This window comes from Patiria miniata, unplaced genomic scaffold, assembly GCF_015706575.1.
Source record: "Patiria miniata isolate m_02_andy unplaced genomic scaffold, ASM1570657v1 HiC_scaffold_2, whole genome shotgun sequence".
Taxonomy (NCBI): Eukaryota; Metazoa; Echinodermata; class Asteroidea; order Valvatida; family Asterinidae; genus Patiria; species Patiria miniata.
Genome location: NW_024037058.1, coordinates 2,244,106 through 2,263,709, shown reverse-complemented (window position 1 = coordinate 2,263,709; position 19,604 = coordinate 2,244,106). Strand labels below are relative to the sequence as shown.

The window sequence follows — 19,604 nt, the reverse complement described above, 5'->3', positions numbered from 1 at the left end:
AATTTGAATGATGTAAGACGAAGATTAATACCAAAAGTGGCACTGAGAAAAAACGTGTACAAAGTCTTTGGGATTTAGGCCACAAAAAGAAGAAGAAGAAGAAGAAAGAAAAACTAGAGCTGTATGTCTGTTTGCAAACAGAACACAGGGCTTTTTCGCATTTTACAAATATTTGTTTCGTTTGTCCTTTTGCAGTCACTTTTCAGAGTGCTTCATGCAGTTAAAGGTTGTTCAAAACGCTTAGAATAATTCCTAAAGTATAATTTTATCAAATGATGTCACTTGCCCTGCAATGACGTCATCCTTAAGACCCTTCTCAATGCACATTTTGTCATTGTGGTTTTGGTTTGAACCAAGTTTAATGTCAATCCGATGAAAGAAAGTGTGCTATTTGTGGAAGCAGAATAAAATTATAAATATCTCAAATTTATCAAAACCAAACGATGACGTCATCGTGACGTCACTTTAAACTTTGTATACTAGTACCACTATTTACCTACCCACTAAGTTTCATGACAGTCAGACCTTTCCTTATATGTATTTTGAAAAATCGCATTTTTATGACATCATAATGATGTCAGATATTTTTTTCAAAATTTTGTGTAAATACCTTTTACCTAACAGACCAAATACACAAAGAATTTTGAATTTTGCATGTTACGTTCATGAGATATGGCTAAAGGGTCAAAAACTTCAAATATTCATATAAAATCTCCGGATGACGTCATCATGACGTCACCTAATTTTTTTTTTACCTATAACACATCCCAGTCTAGCCACATACCAAGTTTCAACCCAATCAGACTTACAGTTCTGTAGATATAGGACTTCATAATATGCACATAAATTTTCAAAAATCAATAAAAAAAAATATGTGATGACGTCATCATGACGTCATAGTCTTGGCATAATTGTTGTATAAGGGTCTTCCTTGGCTGTAACATTGATGACGATTCCAGATCGCCAAGTTATAGAAATGGTGGCTTGAAAACGTGTACAAAGTCAATGGGCTAAACACGTGTAAAAAGTTAACGGGCTAAAGAAAATCCCACTGCAGAAAAATTGCACCTTTAAATTTGTAATTTGCCTTTGAACTGAAACATTTTTATGAAATATTACTTGATATTCTAACCCTTTGGAATATGTTCAATCGAATGACAGCGCGAAAAAAATACGATTTCTCTTTCCTTCTCATAGTAATTCTCGGCTGAAGTTCAGAACTACTCAGTAAGATATCAGTGTTGTATAGGAAAAGACTTGTGGAAAATCCCACTGCAGAAAAACTGCACCTTTAAATACGTAACATAGGGCTCTTCGGCATTATGATTTTTTTATTATACGTCCCTGACTATGCGCATGCATGAACATAAAATCTGTCAAAGTTAGCCGAAAATCGGCTAAAACGGTCACTGTGATGTGCACAGGGTTTGACCTCGGCAACACGTGCTCTGCAGGCTGACTGACATACGACGTATGTGCGTAATGTACGTGTATGTACAGTACATATAGACGTTCTGTGCATGTTTTAGAGCAGAGGTATTGTCAACCTGAAGTTTTAAGCGTGCGCAGGGCATGTCCGAGTTCGCTTATTGCCTCGAAGCTTTGAAATGTTTTAGACCTACCCTTAAATCGACAATTAAAGTAAAAACTAACATAAAAACTGCCAGGGTTGATTTTTCAGGAATTTTCAAATGAAAAAGGGTCTTTTTATTATAACTTCCGGTCTGATGACGTCATTCGCCTAAAACTTCGCACACGTCTTAAGTGGGTCAAGGTCATCATATACATCAATATTTAGGCGATTCCGACAAACTTCGCCACAGACATCTATTCAAAATACATTTTTGCAAATTTTCAACCTGTCGCTAGAGGGCGCTCGAAGATTGCATGACGTCATTGGTAGATGATTTGAAGAATACTATTAGCCAAGAGACTAACACCGTTGAAAGCAAGTTCATATCTATTACCATTTTCAAATAATAAGCCACTTCCAGTTTTGGCCTTTTTCGACCGGAAGCAAGGGTCACGTGATTTCACGCACACTGAATGAAATAAAGACCTAAACCTACTCTACCCCTTGCCGGCAACAGAATGCTGCGGACGTGTACGGTTGATTTCTTATGCATTTTTAAATATTAAAAGTGTCACAATTTAATTGCCTAAATGAACACCTGATGACGTCATCATGACGTCATCATTAAACAATGCTGTTTGAATTAGGGTCTTTGCTTGGACAAATAGTGGTGCAAATGAATTACTGGCAAACAGTCAAAAATGCCCTTTGAAAATCGACATTTTTTTCTTAATTTCTGTGTACAAAGTCTATGGGAAAAATTAAATATTCAAAAATCCATAATAAATTAGTCGATGACGTCACCATGACGTCAATCTTCGGGACACATCTTTGCTATAGGGACTATGCTTATGCTAACTTTGAATGATGTATGACAAAGATTAATGCCAAAAGTGGTGGCAAGAAAAAACGTGCACAAAGTCTATGGGATTTTGTCGACAAAAAGAAATAAAAACTAGAGCTGTATGTCTGTTTGCAAACAGAACACAGGGCTTTTTCGCATTTTACAAATATTTTTTTCGTTTGTCCTTTTGCAGTCACTTTTCAGAATGCTTTATGCAGTTAAAGGTTGTTCAAAACGCATAGAATAATTCCTAAAGTATAATTTCATCAAATGATGTCACTTGCCCTGTAATGACGTCATCCTTAAGACCCTTCTCAATGCACATTTTGTCATTGTGATTTTGGTTTGAACCGATTAAGTTTAATGTCAATCCGATGAAAGAAAGTGTGCAATTTGTGGAAGCACAATAAAATTTAAAATATCTAAAAATTATAAAAACCAAACGATGACGTCATCGTGACGTCACTTTAAACTTTGTATACTAGTAACATTATTTACCTACCCATTAAGTTTCATGACAGACGGACCTTTCCTTATATGTGTTTTGAAAAATCGCATTTTTATGACGTCATAATGATGTCAGATATTTTGTTCAAAATGTTGTACAAATACCTTTGACCTAACAGACCAAATACACAAAGAATTTTGAATTTTGCATGTTACGTTCATGAGATATGGCTAAAAGGTCAAAAACTTCAAATATTCATATAAAATCTCCGGATGACGTCATCATGGCGTCACCTAATTGTTTGTTTTTTTACCTATAACACATCCCGGTCTAGCCACATACCAAGTTTCAACCCAATCAGACTTACAGTTCTGTAGATATAGGACAACATAATATGCACGTAAATTTTCAAAAATCAATAAAAAAAAATTGGGTGATGACGTCATCATGACGTCATAGTCTTGGCATAATTTTTGTATGAGGGTCTTCCTTGGCTGTAACATTGATGACGATTCCAGATCGCCAAGTTATAGAAATGGTGGCTTGAAAACGTGTACAAAGTCAATGGGCTAACACGTGTACAAAGTTAACGGGCTAAACAAAATCCCACTGCAGAAAAATTGCACCTTTAAATTTGTAATTTGCCTTTGAACTGAAACATTTTTATGAAATATTACTTGATATTCTGACCCTTAGGAATATGTTCAATCGAATGACAGACCGAAAAAAAATACGATTTCTCTTTCCTTCTCATAGTAATTCTCGGCTGAAGTTCAGAACTACTCAGTAAGATATCAGTGTTGTATTGAGATATGGCTAAAAGACTTGTGGAAAATCCCACTGCAGAAAAACTGCACCTTTAAATACGTAACATAGGGCTTTTCGGCATTATGATTTTTTTTATTATACGCCCCTGACTATGCGCATGCATAAACATAAAATCTGTCAAGGTTAGCCGAAAATCGGCTAAAACAGTCACTGTGATGTGGACAGGATTTGACCTCATCAACACGTGCTCTGCAGGCTGACTGACAAACGATGTATGTGCGTAACGTACATGTATGTACATGTACATATAGACGTTCTGTGCATGTTTTAGAGCAGAGGTATTGTCAACCTGAAGTTTTAAGCGTGCGCAGGGCATGTCCGAGTTCGCTTATTGCCTCGAAGCTTTGATATGTTTTAGACCTACCCTTAAATCGACAATTAAAGCAAAAACTAACATAAAAACTGCCATGGTTGATTTTTCAGGAATTTTCAAATGAAAAAGGGTCTTTTTATTATAACTTCCGGTCTGATGACGTCATTTACCTAAAACTTCGCACATGTCTTAAGTGGGTCAAGGTCATCATATACACCAATATTTAGGCGATTCCGACAAACTTCGCCACAGACATCTATTCAAAATACATTTTTGCAAATTTTCAACCTGTCGCTAGAGGGCGCTCGAAGATTGCATGACGTCATTGGTAGATGATTTGAAGAATACTTTTAGCCAAGAGACTAACACCATTGAAAGCAAGTTCATATCTATTATCATTTTCAAATAATAAGCCACTTCCGGTTTTGGCCTTTTTCGACTGGAAGCAAGGGTCACGTGATTTCACGCACACTGAAAGAAATAAAGACCTTAACCTACTCTACCACTTGCCGGTAACAGAATGCTGCGGACGCGTACGGTTCATTTCTTATGCATTTTTAAATATTAAAAGTGTCACAATTTAATTGCCTATAAATACACACCGGATGACGTCATCATGACGTCATCATTACACAATGTTGTTTGAAATAGGGTCTTTGCTTGGACAAAGATTGGTGCAAATGAATTACTGGCAAAGAGTCAAAAATGCCCTTTGAAAATCGACAATTTTTTCTAAATTTCTGTGTACAAAGTCTATGGGAAAAATTAAATATTCAAAAATCTATAATAAATCAGTCGATGACGTCACCATGACGTCAATCTTCGGGACACATCTTTGCTATAGGGACTATGCTTATGCAAACTTAGAATGATGTATGACAAAGATTAATGCCAAAAGTGGAGGCCAGAAAAAACGTGCACAAAGTCTATGGGGTTTAGGCGACAAAAAGAAGAAAGAAGATGAAAAAAAAAAAAATGAGAACAGAAAGAAAGGCTTTTTCGCAAAATTGCGAAAAAGCCAAATAAAAAAATGAGAACAAAAACAAAGGCTTTTTCGCAAAATTGCGAAAAAGCCAAAAATGAAAACAAAAAGAAAGGCTTTTCCGCTTTTTTGCAGAAAAGCCAAAAATGAGAACAAAAAGAAAGGCTTTTCCGCTTTTTTGCGGAAAAGCCAAAAATGAGAACAAAAAAGAAAGGCTTTTCCGCTTTTTTGCGGAAAAGCCAAAAATGAGAACTAAAAGAAAGGCTTTTCCGCAACTTTGCGGAAAAGCCAAAAAAAACCAGAACAAAAACAAAGGCTTTTCCGCAACTTTGCGGAAAAACCAAAAAAAAAATGAGAACAAAAACAAAGGCTTTTTCGCACAATTGCGAAAAAGCCCCCAAAAAAATCTTTACGAAAACAAAGGCTGTTTCGGCAAAAGTGCCGAAACAGCCCAAAAAAAAAAAAAAAAAAATCTTAACGAAAACAAAGGCTGTTTCGGCAAGGTGCCGAAACAGCCAAAAATAAAAATCTTAACGAAAACAAAGGCTGTTTCGGCAAAAGTGCCGAAACAGCCAAAAATCAGAACAAAAACAAAGGCTTTTCCGCCACTTTGTGGAAAAGCCAAAAATTCAAAATATTCATGTAAATTTCTGGACCTGGACATGCATGTATAGAGATTCATTGGCAATGTCCCAACTTCTGAAGCTACATCCAAAAGTCCAAGAGTGGCAAAGTTGAGTCGCATCAACATCAAATGTTTCCAGGGTCCGTACGTTAATTAGAACTGCGTAGTAGAAAATTGTGTTTTTATGAATGGCATGAGGTGGCTGGTACTTGGCAATCGATCGCAAATGTAGTTGTAAATAATAAACCAATTTTTTTGGGGGGGGGGGCAAAAAATTATGGAATCGATTCCGAGTGGAATTGCGATTCCCAGACAGAATCGGAATCAATTCCAAAAATGCTGGATTCGCCCAAGCCTACTAAGTTAACTGTGCTATTTGAATAAAAAATCTTAATTACATGTATCTCTCGCGCTTATAACTGCCCAAAAAGTGCATGAAAATTTGAACAGAACCAAATAAGTTGTCTTCATTTCTTTCTTTAAGAAAGAATGAAGACAACACTACGAAAACAAATATGCACATCATACCGGTACCAAATATGCACGTCGTACTGGTACTGAAGCGATCGCTGGCCAAACGCACGCTAGTAGATAATAATAATAATAATAATAATTTGGGAGGCTAATCATCCTTACTCGCAGCTGGTATGCTGAATTGCGAAGGACACGGCTACAACGTGGTCGGGCCGCTGGCACGTAAAGGCGCCTATGGCTGCCGGCCACATCGACCCATATATGACCATGGAGTACAGCCTGAGATCGAAAGTGTTTGATTTTTCCAGAGGGAGGAAAACCGGAGGGCCCGGAGAAAAACCCACGTGGCACAGGAGAGAACCAACGCACAACTCTACTCACATGCGATCCGCGGCCAGGATTCGAACCGTGGTCACCTTGGTGAGAGGCGAGCGCTTTACGCACAAGCCACCCATGCCACCATATATATGTGCATATGCACAATGTGCAGCGACATCAGCATCACTGGTAATATGGCAGTACTGCAGGGATTTGTATTTCATTGGGAACCAGCTGAGTTTGTGTCAAAATGCAGATTGCTAGTCTTCCAAATTGCAGTGCGGTCCGTGCAGCGTGTGTACGAACGGTAGCATGCAATTCAACATGCAGAATGACCGCAAAGAACGTCTTGAAAACCGCAAAGAACGTCTTGAAACCAAGACTACCACATTGCCTGCATTATATTACAATTTGTACGCAACCTACTCATCTCTCACAGCGTGCTCAGTGCTCAGATTGGTGCATGGGCAAGCCGTCACAGAACGACATTCCATTGTATGCTATGGATATGGACATGTATACATGTACGTATTATGCACAATTTCTGTATGACCCGCGGTGCGTGTGTGCGTTGACATCTAGAGCAAAACTTCAAGTGTTGTGTGTGATCGTAGTGTTTGTTTTTTAAGAAACCTGAAGAAAACGGACTTTTCAATTTTAAGAAAACAGACTTTTGATTTTATAAAACGGGGAAACTTCGGACATTAGTTTATAATGTGTACAGTGTTAAGATTTATTTATATTTTTTGGTCCTCAGGTTTTAAACCAAATGTTCTGTTCCTGGTAGTTGATGATTTCCGACCAGCCCTTGGAAGTTATGGGGAGAAAGTGAAGACACCTAATTTAGACCAACTAGCTGCCCAGTCAATTAGGTTCACAGATGCGCGTGCACAGGTAAGCAAATGGAGCCTTTGATGCACATTTGTGCTAAGGACTGAGGACTTCCTACGGTATTGTTCCCTTCATTTGTTCCTATTCTTTGTACTCTAAATTTTTCTCAACATCTCAAATGAGGTTTGTACACAACATCTCAAATGAAGATCAAAATCAGGAGAGGACTTTGCTCAAGTCCTCTGGGTTATTGTTATTGCAAATCCCCTGTTGTCCCAAGTTCTCGGTCGTAAAGGATAACAAGATCATGCATGTAGAGCTGCCAACATTTGCATAAATCAGGAAGATTTTGTACAATAATCAGGGAGAGTTTTATAATTACATTCAACATAATAGGGAAAAGGTTTTTTTTCCATCAGAACATAAAAAGACTGGTTTATTTAGGGAACTTTCTGCAGAATCAGGGAGAGTTGGCAGCTCTGTATGCGGTCAGGCTTGCTTTTTTTGTTCTATTATTCGTACGTAAACTTTTTTGTAACAACTCCCTTTGGTTTTGTACGCTTTTTCCGTTCGAGGACGTCCTGTCCTCTATTAGAAAGGATGTTTCACATGTGTGTCCTCAATTTATACCATATGCATAAACACACATGGCCTTACATACAGTAAACTCACCTTACCTCAAAGTCGGATATCTTGAAACTCTGTTTAGCTCAAATTAATAAATACCTTGGAGAGTCGGTGGCTTCTGATTGGTCGAGACTTGATCACGTGGGGGTGTATTAACGGTGATATAAAGACCAGCTTCAAAGAACAAGCGAAAAAATGGCCCCTAGCTGAACCAGCATTGATCCAGCCCCATGCAAGACAATGATTGGCCAAATTTACAACAGTCCTACGGCAGCTTGTAACAATACAGCACTGCACATGCGCTCAACCACCTTCGCGTGAGACTTACGCGCGCGTACACAACACAGTTGCTATGGGTGCGCGCGCGTAAGGAAGTTTTCAAACGACATTGTACAGCAGTATACTGAGGATGTTTACGACGAAAGCGTAGATCTGCAATTTATTTTCTTTAAACACTTCGCCCACCGACATATTTACCTTTCCTAAACCAAGCATCTCTGTACTGGTAATTCTGGACACAAGGAATATGTAAACGAAATTTCAGCTTCCTCCATCTACGGCAGCAGAAGTTCATAGCCTGGACGTTGTTTTAAACGATGAAGACGTCGTCTAACGCAGCCTGGGTCCGTCTATGGTGGTATATAAGAACGCATATTGAAGAGACAGGGTACCACGCATAAGCTAAAATATAGCCCATGAACATGAACATAAAGAAGTCTGGAAATATCGCCAAAAGAAAAGTCACAAAATTGGAGCATTTTAACTGTTTATTTCGTTAAAAAGGTATTAATGGGAATAACAGTGTATTGCGGGATACGAGCCACTTGTTGCTGCAGGAAGTTTCGGTGAAACACGCTGCTTCAAAGAGTGGTACAACCGGTACATCCGGTACAACGTCGAAAAAAATGATTAAACCAAATATGTACATCAAAAGGTTAACCACTGAAAATACATACACAAAAAAGACGATCACGTTCTGTGATTTGTGAATCAAATTGCAGACGTTTTCTCCATCTATTTTTGTTTGGCACCAGGGACCGAGTTGACTTGGGACTAGTGCTGCAGCCGAACCGCTAAACCGAACCAAACCGAATAAAGCCGAACCGAACCGAACCGGTTCGCAAGAGTTCGGCAATTTTTTGTTGATAGTGCTAGGAATGCTAAAGCTTGCAATGAGAGGGAAAAATTAAAGAGCACGGATGATTAAATTTACCGTTTTTACAAGTCACCGCATTCATCTTCATTACTTGCGATGTTTTAGCCAGGCAAACAATAGTATATACGCTTTGAAAAATTTGTACGCACCTGCAATTCTCTCAATGAAAAGCGTGCTCTTTGGCAGCGCGGCTGATATCTCGCCGTGTTCTAGCGTGACGTAATTCGTGTGGACCAAACCATTTGCGGTGAAGGGTGTGCTTTCCTCTGCACAATTTACCAGCATTTTCAGGGTTTTTTTTACCGTGTCAAAATTACAAATAATACTTTTTATGGAGTCAGAAACCTTTCCCTTGTTCAGAATAAGTTCTTAATCGTGAATGAGAATTTGATGAAAGTCACGAATTGAAAAGTTGATATTTTTTATGGTAGCTATTTGTCAGCTTAATTGTTACTAAAAATAATTATGATTTCATAAGTTTAGTACAGTAACAGGACCTGTTTGTTCTTAGAACAAAACTAATCAGCATATTATTGCCATGAAGCAAGTTTTTAGTGCTCAGGGCATGCTCAGACGGAACTCGTCGGGAAAACAAGTCAGCACGTGTGGGAAAATTTTGATCATACATGTAGATCACCGGGCCGGGATAGCCTGAGGGCCGCGGGTCGCGATAGGTAACATTTATCAATTTACGATTTTCATTTCGCAACATCATAAACTCACATTATTACAATTATTTGTTATTTAAACAACAAAAATGAGATTCCTCCTTCAACTTGTGTTGTATAGCATGTGGAAATTGCGGTGCCTATTTCCGTCAGACGTGCGCGGTACACACGTGTTTGTTCAAACAGGGGAACTGCCTATGCTTTTCATACATAGCCCTACACACTGTACCATGGACATGTACATTATGTATGCACTTCCGAAGCCGAACCGAGCCGAAGTTTGGAGAGAAAAAAATCAAACCACCACCGAACCGAATTGAACTTTGAGGATCAGTTGCAGCATTACTTGGGACCGAGTTGACCCCGTTTGAGTTGGTTTCGAGTCAACTCGGTCCCAAACCAAGTCAGTTTGAGCAAACTTAGTCCTAAGTCAAATCGGTACCAGGTTAACTCTGTCTCATGTCAACTCAGTCCCACATCAATTTGCTGGAGAACAAAATGCTGTAGCAAGGTATTGGGAGCGAAAATCAAACTGCGCCATGTTAGTGGCCGTGCCATGTAAGGGTACATCAACAATACGCGTTACAGTGGGTACGTCATACACTGCTGAGGTCACGCGTTCCACACAAACCTGGCTTTATATATGAAGCGGTGCCCACAAAATAACGGATGCCAATTTTTTTTTAATTTTGCAACGGATAAAAAAAATTATGAAAATGTGGGCACAGTGCTATAGCTACATAAGGCCAGGTTTGTGTGGAACGTGTGACCTCGGCAAGGCGTGACATCAGCGGTGTATGACATAACCACTAATAACGCGTATTGTTGGTGTACCCTAAATGGCATGGCCCCTAGCATGGCGCAATTTGATGTTTGCCCCTATAGTGCCTTGCTAGAGCATTTTCTCCCCATTAAGTTGATTTAGGACCAAGTTAACTTGGGATCGAGTTGACATGGGACTGAGTTGACATGGGACCGAGTTGACATGGGACCCAGTTGACCTGGGACCGTTGACTGGGGACCGAGTTGGTTTGGGACCAAAAAGACTCGAAACCCGTCTATGGTTTCGAGTCAACTCAGTCCGAAACCAACTCGGTCCAAAGTGAACTTGGTCCCAGCTGCCAAACGAAAATAGACAGAGAAAAAAATTATGCAATTTGATTAACAGAACGTGATCTGTCTTTTTTGTCTAAACATCATTTTCGTCATACACAGATGGAAAACTGTTGGACAGTGCACGCATGGACCGTTTTGAAAGTAAAGCGAAAAATCTTTATTAAAGGGAAAATACAACATTTGCAAACATCAAAAAATAAAACTACCAAATCATTTTGAAATACCTTGCTGGACTGTTAGTCAATGACAGTGTAAAGCATCCTGTAAAATCATGGCACCTGGTATACTGTTATTTTCAAGAAAAGTGGTATTTTTGTATCAATTTCCAACGCTGATTGGCCGACCAGCGTTGGAAAAAAACTGGCTTTTTTTCAAATACTGGCCCCAATTGACCATCGCACTTGTTTGCAATCGATTACACACCTATGAACGGGTACAAGCCAGCTAGACTGGTTCCCTGACCTTACAATTCCCCAATGTATGTAAACTGCTCTGTTTCTTCTTAAATGGAGTCAGGGAACCAGACTACAGGAAAATGATTGTTTTTCTTGGTTTTTATAGCATTTTTGAACCCAAAACCTCAAAAAAGTCAGTGTAACTATATTTGCTCTATATTTCCAACCCCCCAATTCCATCCATTTCTGAAAATTACAGCAAAAGCAAATGATGTATATTCCCTTTAAAGATTATTGAAGTTGAGCGCCTGAAAATGATGTGTTGGAATTGGTTACGAAAATTCAGGAAATACTGGGCTCCTTGTGATGCTTACAGTGAATATGAAACAAAACATCTCAAAACACTTGGATCACAAAGAAAAAAATGTTTATGGGCGAGGTTGATGAGAAACAGATGTACATTGTGTAGTTCTGTACATGAGCTTTCCATGCACCTCACACATTTTTCATAATTTTAAACAGCTAAATTGAGAAGATCCTGAACGCGGTATAATCATTGATTGAGACATCTGCTTGTACAGTCAAGAGTGAAATGAACTACTCCAGAAAAGCATACTTGAGTCCCGACAAAATGATTCTTTGGATGGAACAGACCTCGCGTTGTAATTACTTTTAAAAAAATTATCTCATTGGCACGCCCCCTCCCCCCCCCCCAAGGCTTTTATCTGAGGCCACGTTTATTATTCAATTCAATTCAATTTATTTATTCGTCATGCCAGCATGAAACTTTCCTTCTCGCTTTGCACATAAAATTTCAAATACCTACAATACAGAAAATTAAATATATAAACATACAATATACACGTTAAAACATTTAATGAAAAGGCAATAAATTAAATAATATACGTGTTTCTCAAAAACACTGTAAAACCCTAAAAACACACACATGGACCACATTGAACAGGCTGCCTATGGGACAAGGAAAGGTATGCTGGAGGAAAAATAGGGATAAATAGCAAGGAGGAAAGAAAAAAAGACTTGCAAACACGAACACAAAGGGACATGGAGAAAGAAGGGGTTGATAACGGAAGGAACAATGAAGGGTACGAGTAAGGAGGGGGTGGAAGTGAATGGATAGATAAGAGGGAAAGGAAAATAAAGGGGGGGGGGGAATGGCAAGGAAGGCAACTGGAAATGAAAACACTGTGTAATGACAGGCTTAAAACTATAATACATGTACATGTTCTTTAAAAACACATTATCTGCTAGCCTTGACCAAGGCTATCAGCTTGTTCTCATACGAGCTGGTTCCCGCTACCGCACACCGCGCGCGCCGCGACACAATCACTAGTTGTACTATACCGTTAGCCTCAACGACCCTTGCGTGTGCTTTGTGTGCATGTACTGTACGTACGCCCCACACACACTTCCGCAAACAGCCGTACAATAAGTCGAAGCGCAAGATAGCCTTGACGCAACCGTGGCGAATTCCTTATGTGTTTCTTTATAGTTTCGACCGAAATCGGCCGAAAATTTCTGATGCGCATATATTACACGATATCCAATCAAAGCCCGTAAACTTTGACCTGCGACATACATATTCATGACCCACAAATTACTGTATACACCACGTACATGTACATGTACATGTATGTTCACTCAAACCATGGAGGAAGGAATTCCTTCCTCCATGCTCAAACCATGGTATGTCCAGGTATTTCAATCCCATTTTAAACCATTTCTCCAGTTTTATTACAAACAAATGAAACATGCCGCTATATGAGTGAACAATTTGTTCAAAATGATACTATTTCCAATGTATTGCGAATTGGACAGTTCAAGACAGTCCGCCGACGTTTTGTCGGTGCAACAGCGTACATTATCACGCCGCTACCTGCCCGTGCTATTCTGACAGCGAATGTAGGGAACAGGTCAACTCGGACCCAGGTCAAATCATACCCATTTAATCGAATGCAGGTTAACTCGTATCTATAAGCACCCGTATGAATTAACTGCAAGAAACGAGCTATTGACTTTGGGATGGAAATATACGAAACTGTCAGGTACATGGTGAAAACAAAACTCTCCCTGAATACGTACCATGTGCAAATTACATCTCATACGTACACACATGTATTTTAACGCGTACATATGAATCGTATATGTCGTACCTACGACATACGTACGACATGTAAGTCGTAGATGTAAATCGCACAAGAAACAAGTCGTTCTCACAAGATATGTTGCATGTACGACATAATCGACAAACAAGTCAAACATACGAGTTACAATTCATATTTTGTACACACGAGATATTAAGTCGTACTTATATACGACTTTGTCGTATGCAACAAAATTATATCGTACCCTGTTGACTCGACTTATGCACGACATATATGCTGTACCGGCACCTGTCGACATTATGTCACATGTTTGATATGTCATACTCTGTCGACATATATGTCGTACCCTGTCGATGATATTAGTCGTACCCTGTCGAAATATGTCGTACCCTGTCGATATATTAGTCGTACATACGACATATAACTTATAAGTTGTTCATACAAGTTAAAATCAGTCTTACAGAATAAGTTTGCTGAAGGAGAGATATTTTTTTCCCATATCCCCTTGACAGCTTAGAAGAAATACCCCCCCCCCAAAAAGTCAGCGGTAGATATATAGTCGTGTTCCCTAACGTGGCGCACTTCGAAGCTTACCCAACTTTCCTCGTGTAGTGTCGCCAAACCTCTTTGTTGATAAACCTCAAATTCATGCAGTGAAATGCTGGTACTTTTACCTTATCAATGCTTGCTATTTAACCTCTGTGAACAATTTCGGTTTCATAAAATTTGATCCGAAATGCAAAAACGGTCGCGTCCGGAAATTGGGCACAAATTAGCGGAGTGTTCCCTAACGTGGCGCACTTGAATAAATCTCAGAAAATTCCAAATTAACATTTAAGAATTTCTGTAAACTTGATAAATTCTGATAAATCATTACTATCTTTACTTACAAACCCAGCCAGATGTTTGTCAGAAAATTATTTTCTTATTTTTCGGGGCATTTTCAAAGGGTTCACTTTGCACTTGAAAATAAAATCGGAAAATCACGCCAAAATAATTTTTTCTTTTAACTTTGTAACGGGTAAATAAACTCGCGATTTATGAACGGGAGTTTTAGAACTTGATGAAATTTCACTTTCTGTGAAATTTCAGTTAAAACTTTTGCTCTAGCTAGGCGCTACAGGCGAAAAATAAAAGTGCGCCACGTTAGGGGCCGCGCCACGTTAGGGTACATCAACAATACTCAATAGTGTGAGCACTTTTTTTGCCGCTGAACGTGAAAGCGCAGCGTGTCTTACTGCATGGCGCCAGCCGGGCCGGTGCCTACAGTGGACGGCCCCAACGTGGCCTCTGTGCATGGTGACATCGTTTTTGCCGGCGTGCGGTTTTGTACCGTTTGCCGTTTTTGGAAGGTCTAATTTTTCATCCTTTTTCATTTCATTTTCGACCCAAACTATGTGTAACTTTATAAATATTATTCTACTATTATTTAAGATTTTAAGGGGGTGTTTACAATAATTATTGTTACCACAGGCCGTCTGGTTTATAAACCTTTGGTCGTATTATGTAATGCAATAAATATTCATTTTTTTGTCAGCCGTTATCCAATAAGAGAAGACTATTTACCATAGCGCGTACTAATTATCATATTCGGCATACACGGTTGCGTCAAGGCTATCTTCCGCCTCGACTTACTGTACGGCTGTTTGCGGAAGTGTGTGTGGGGTGTAAGTACAACATGTACATGCACACAAAGCACACGCAAGGGTCGTTGGGGCTAACGGTATAGTACAACATTGTGTCGCTGCGCGCGCGGTGTGCGGTAGCGGGAACAAGCTCATATGGGTGCATACCTGCAAATAAACTCCCATAGACACTAGTGCTAAATGCCCGTACTTCAAAATTCTTTTAAAAATACTCAAAACTCTCACAGGTATTCAAGCTGCACAGAAAAATGATGATCAATGTGTCATCTTTCAATTTCTTTTCAATTTATGGTGGGTTGACCATTGACTTTTCGAGATATTTTCACGCAAAGAAGACGACCCCTATTTTCCCCAAAGCGGAAAAGTAGCCATCTTGAAAAACGATCCCTCCACAACATGGCAAAATAGCGCCACTTTCGAGCCCAATAGCATTCAAAATGCTCAGAATTGGAAGCCCCAAGTCCGGGCCAGAGGTTCACTACCATATCTCTTCAATTCCCCAATTTTACGGCGCTCAGAACTCTCTAATATAGAATATTTTGAGGGTATAACTTTTATTCATGAGCTTGGCGGATCGATTTACCGGTGTGTACCCATATGGGAACAAGCCGCCTCGACTTACTGTACGGCTGTTTGCGGAAGTGTGTGTGGGGCGTAAGTACAACATGTACATGCACACAAAGCACACGCAAGGGTCGTTGGGGCTAACGGTATAGTACAACCATTGATCTCCATATACACAGACTGTGTATATGGAGATCAATGAGTACAACATTGTGTCGCTGCGCGCGCGGTGTGCGGTAGCGGGAACAAGCTCATATGGGAACACTGATAGCCTTGGTCAAGGCTAATTATCTGCTAAAATCGTTATTGAAGCGAGAAACTGCACTTGGTACAAAGGACAGGCGATGACGGTTTGTCTTGGATTTAAGTTGTCGTAGTCTGCCAGACTTGTTAAAAACTAACAAAGTATGCAGCGGATGGGTATTGTCAAGCAGTATTGCTTTTAGTTTTGCCGGCACAGCTGACTCGTAGATAGATCTCACGTCTCGGACAGTATTACCGATGATTTTACTGGCTGATTTGGTGATCCTATTAAGCTTATTCAAATTATCTACTGTCAGACCGTTTACCCATGCAATACAACAAAACATGATCACAGACTGGATGACACTTTGATAAAACATAGTGATTATCTCCTGGTCGATATTAAATAACCTCAATTTCCTCAGAAAATAAATTCGCTGATTAGCCTTAGAACATAATTTTTGAGTGTTGACATTCCAATTCAAGTGATCATCAATATACGTTCCCAGGTACTTATGCTCGGTGACAATTTCAATATCAACACCATTTATGTTGACGGGTACGATCTCATTTCGGTTTTTCCGGAAATCAAACACAATTTCCTTAGTTTTCTGTGAGTTCAAAACCAGGAAGTTTTCCTTACACCACTGCACAAACTTGGCAACTTCATCTCTATACCCAGTCTCATTATCATGACTAATGAATCCTGTTAATGACGTATCATCAGCGTACTTAACCATAGAGCACATATCATTGCTACATCTCAAATCACTTGTATAAATTGTGAAAAGAACTGGGGATAAAACACAGCCCTGTGGGGCCCCGGTATTGGTATAGACAGTATCAGACTCAGACTGCATCAGTCTTACTCTCTGTGGCCTATTTGTCAAGAATTCGTTAATCCATAAGATCAAGTATGGGTTTACATTCATCCCCCTCAGCTTGCCTAACAGAACATGGGGCTGGAGCAAGTTAAATGCCGAAGAGAAATCCACAAAAAGGGTCCTAACATATGCCTTGGGCCGATTGAGGTGGCTGTAGATGCCATGCAACAATGTTAAGATGGCATCTCCGACGCTACGTCCCGTTCTGTAGGCAAACTGCAGGGGATCGTTAAAAGGTTTTGTTTGATTTACAATCAAATCTTTCACAATTCGTTCAAAACACTTCATGACAATGGCAGTTAGAGCCACAGGCCTGTAATCATTAAACACGGTGGGTTTGGAATTTTTTGCAACAGGAATGACAACAGCAGTTTTCCATAACTGAGGAATTGTAAAAGTGTCTAGAGACCACTGAAAAAGGTCCTTGAAGACTGGAGCAAGTTCTTTAAAACAAGATTTCAAAACCTTGCCACTGAGTCTGTCCGGGCCTGCAGACTTGCCAGTCTTCAATCCTTTCAGTGATTTTTCAACAACGTTAATATCAATATTTATTTTCTCATCAGTAGTAACATCTTTTTTCACAGTTTCCCTTAGGTCGTGATGAAGACTAGTAAAGTCATTAGTGTCAAATCTGGCATAAAAGGTATTCAGATCATTCAGGAATGTTGCAGTGTCTCCACAAGGAACCACTAGGTTGTTTCGCTTCCCACATCCCGTGATTGTTTTCAGTCCCTGCCATGCACTTTTAGGATCACCCTGACGAAATTTCCCCTCCACCTTTTTGCCGTATTCCTTACTTCCTCTGTCGAATATGACGAGAAAGCTCCTTCTGGATTGTCTTTTTTTCCACAAAGTCTCCGGTCTTGAAAGCACGTTGTTTCCTTTCTAGGAGTTCACGGATGTCCCTATTTACCCATGGTTTACTGTTGGGGACAATTTTGATTTCCTTTTGCGGTATGATCATGTCTACGCAAAACTTGATGTAGTCAGTGACGACCTCCGTAGCCATGTCAATCGTGGACGATTCAGTTAGGATGTTCCAGTCAGTACATTCGAAGCATGCACGTAGAGTTTCTGCACCATCATTCGACCACTCTCTAACCTGCATAACTTGTGGTTTCTCCTGCTTCAGTTTCTGCTTGTAGGCTGGAATTAAATGAACCATATCGTGATCTGATGCACCAAGCCCAGCTTTTGAGTGAGCTTTATAGGCGTTTTTAATGTTTCCATAGCATTTATCCAGTGTTCAATTTCCTCTTGTTGGAATATCTATATATTGATAGTAGTGCGGAAGCACTGTTTTTAGATCACATCTGTTGAAATCTCTAGTAATTAATTTTACCGAGTCGGGTGACTGTGATTCAAGTTGTTGCGTAATCTCATAGATTTTGTCAGTTGCCTTGGCCACATTCGCCATGGGCTGAATATACACGACGGTAACAAAAAGCTGGTTGAACTCCCTTGGTAGATAGTATGGGCGCAGACTAACACATATAAGTTCGATATCTTCCGAGCAATAACGATGTTTCACTGTTACATTGTTACACCACCGATTGTTTATGTAAATGTACACTCCACCGCCGCATGATTTACCCGATTCTGCAGTTCTGTCCATTCTCTCACATGTGAACCCATCAATATCAGTGGAATTTGGAGTATCTGTGTCTCTGAACCACGTTTCGCTAAAGCACATCATACTGCTTTCTCGATACTCAAATTGGAATTTTGAACATGCCTGTAATTCATCAATTTTATTTCTTAGCAACCGACAGTTACCTGTGACAATCAATGGTAATGGTGGATTGTATTTCCGACATCTGAGTCGCACCCTTAAGCCTCCTTTCTTGCCTCGTTTGCGCCGTTTTAAGCAGTTACAGTCCTCTGGAAGATCACAAAATGGCGATGTGACCTGTGACCTTCTGAGTTCTAACAATGTGTCCCGCTTGTACACAATGGGTACTGTCCGTGTATACGTGAGACTGCCAATCCAGTCATATGGTTGTGCATAAATGTCCTTAAAAACACCACAGACTAACATCAAAACGAATAACTGCCACAGACAACTTGAGCTTGAAGCCATAATGCTTCACACAGCTCAACCACAAACACCAAAGAAATCCAAAAAATGTGATAAAATGATAAAAAGATAAAACTTAGAGCGGACAGTGCAAAACACGAGTGGTCGCCACTGTGCAGCGCCCTCTCCCATTATTTGTAGAGGTTGTGGGTGTTTACATAAATGTGGAGGCCAGTGGTATAATGCACATGTTCTTTCCTTTCATGGGGCATTTCCATGTTAAAATAACCAGCTTGCTAATATTTGTGTTTTTACTTTATTGCCCATATCACTATGTACCCACTGAAATAAAAAAAATTAAATCACCACAATGCATTTGTATAATTTTGATCAAAAATTAGCCAGAATTATGACATTTTTTGGTAAAATTGCGTGACATTTTTACAGCTTGTCCAATGGTGCACAGTTTTCATTCTTTCAATTGATAAATTTGGTCCTTTTTAATTCTAAATGATTGATGATAACCCAAAACTTAATAATAAACACAATGTTCGTGCATCGGCAACTTTGTATCATTTTGACATGCCCGCTAAAAATACCATCACTCTGTAACATTTGGTGTCAGCAAATCCTGTTACAGAGTGAACTTTACCATTGATTATAATATTTGTAGAAACTGTCAACTATTCTAAATTTTAAGTGATTATTGAAGTCTTTTATTAAATAAAGAGACTAAAGAAGACCAAAAGTGAAATTCAAAGAAGTACAAGAAATATATCAATTTTAAATATTGGCAGATCAATTTGGTGTCATCAAAAAACGTTACAGTGTGATACTTTGCAGTTGCACTCTGAATTTGTCAAACTGTATTTGTCAACAAGTTTAACTAAAAATATATCCTGGAGATTGGCTTGGAATATAGATGTCAT

General features: G+C 39.4%; 1 protein-coding gene across 1 annotated transcript in view; it reads left to right on the top strand.

Moving 5' to 3' along the window:
- The window catches only part of LOC119726993 (iduronate 2-sulfatase-like), a 56,346-nt gene that overhangs the window by 19,139 nt on the left and 17,603 nt on the right, over nucleotides 1-19,604 (top strand). Inside the window, exon 2 of the mRNA XM_038198855.1 lies at nucleotides 7,163-7,299. Coding sequence (XP_038054783.1) covers nucleotides 7,163-7,299 — 137 coding nt within the window. The remainder of the gene's footprint in view (nucleotides 1-7,162; nucleotides 7,300-19,604) is intronic.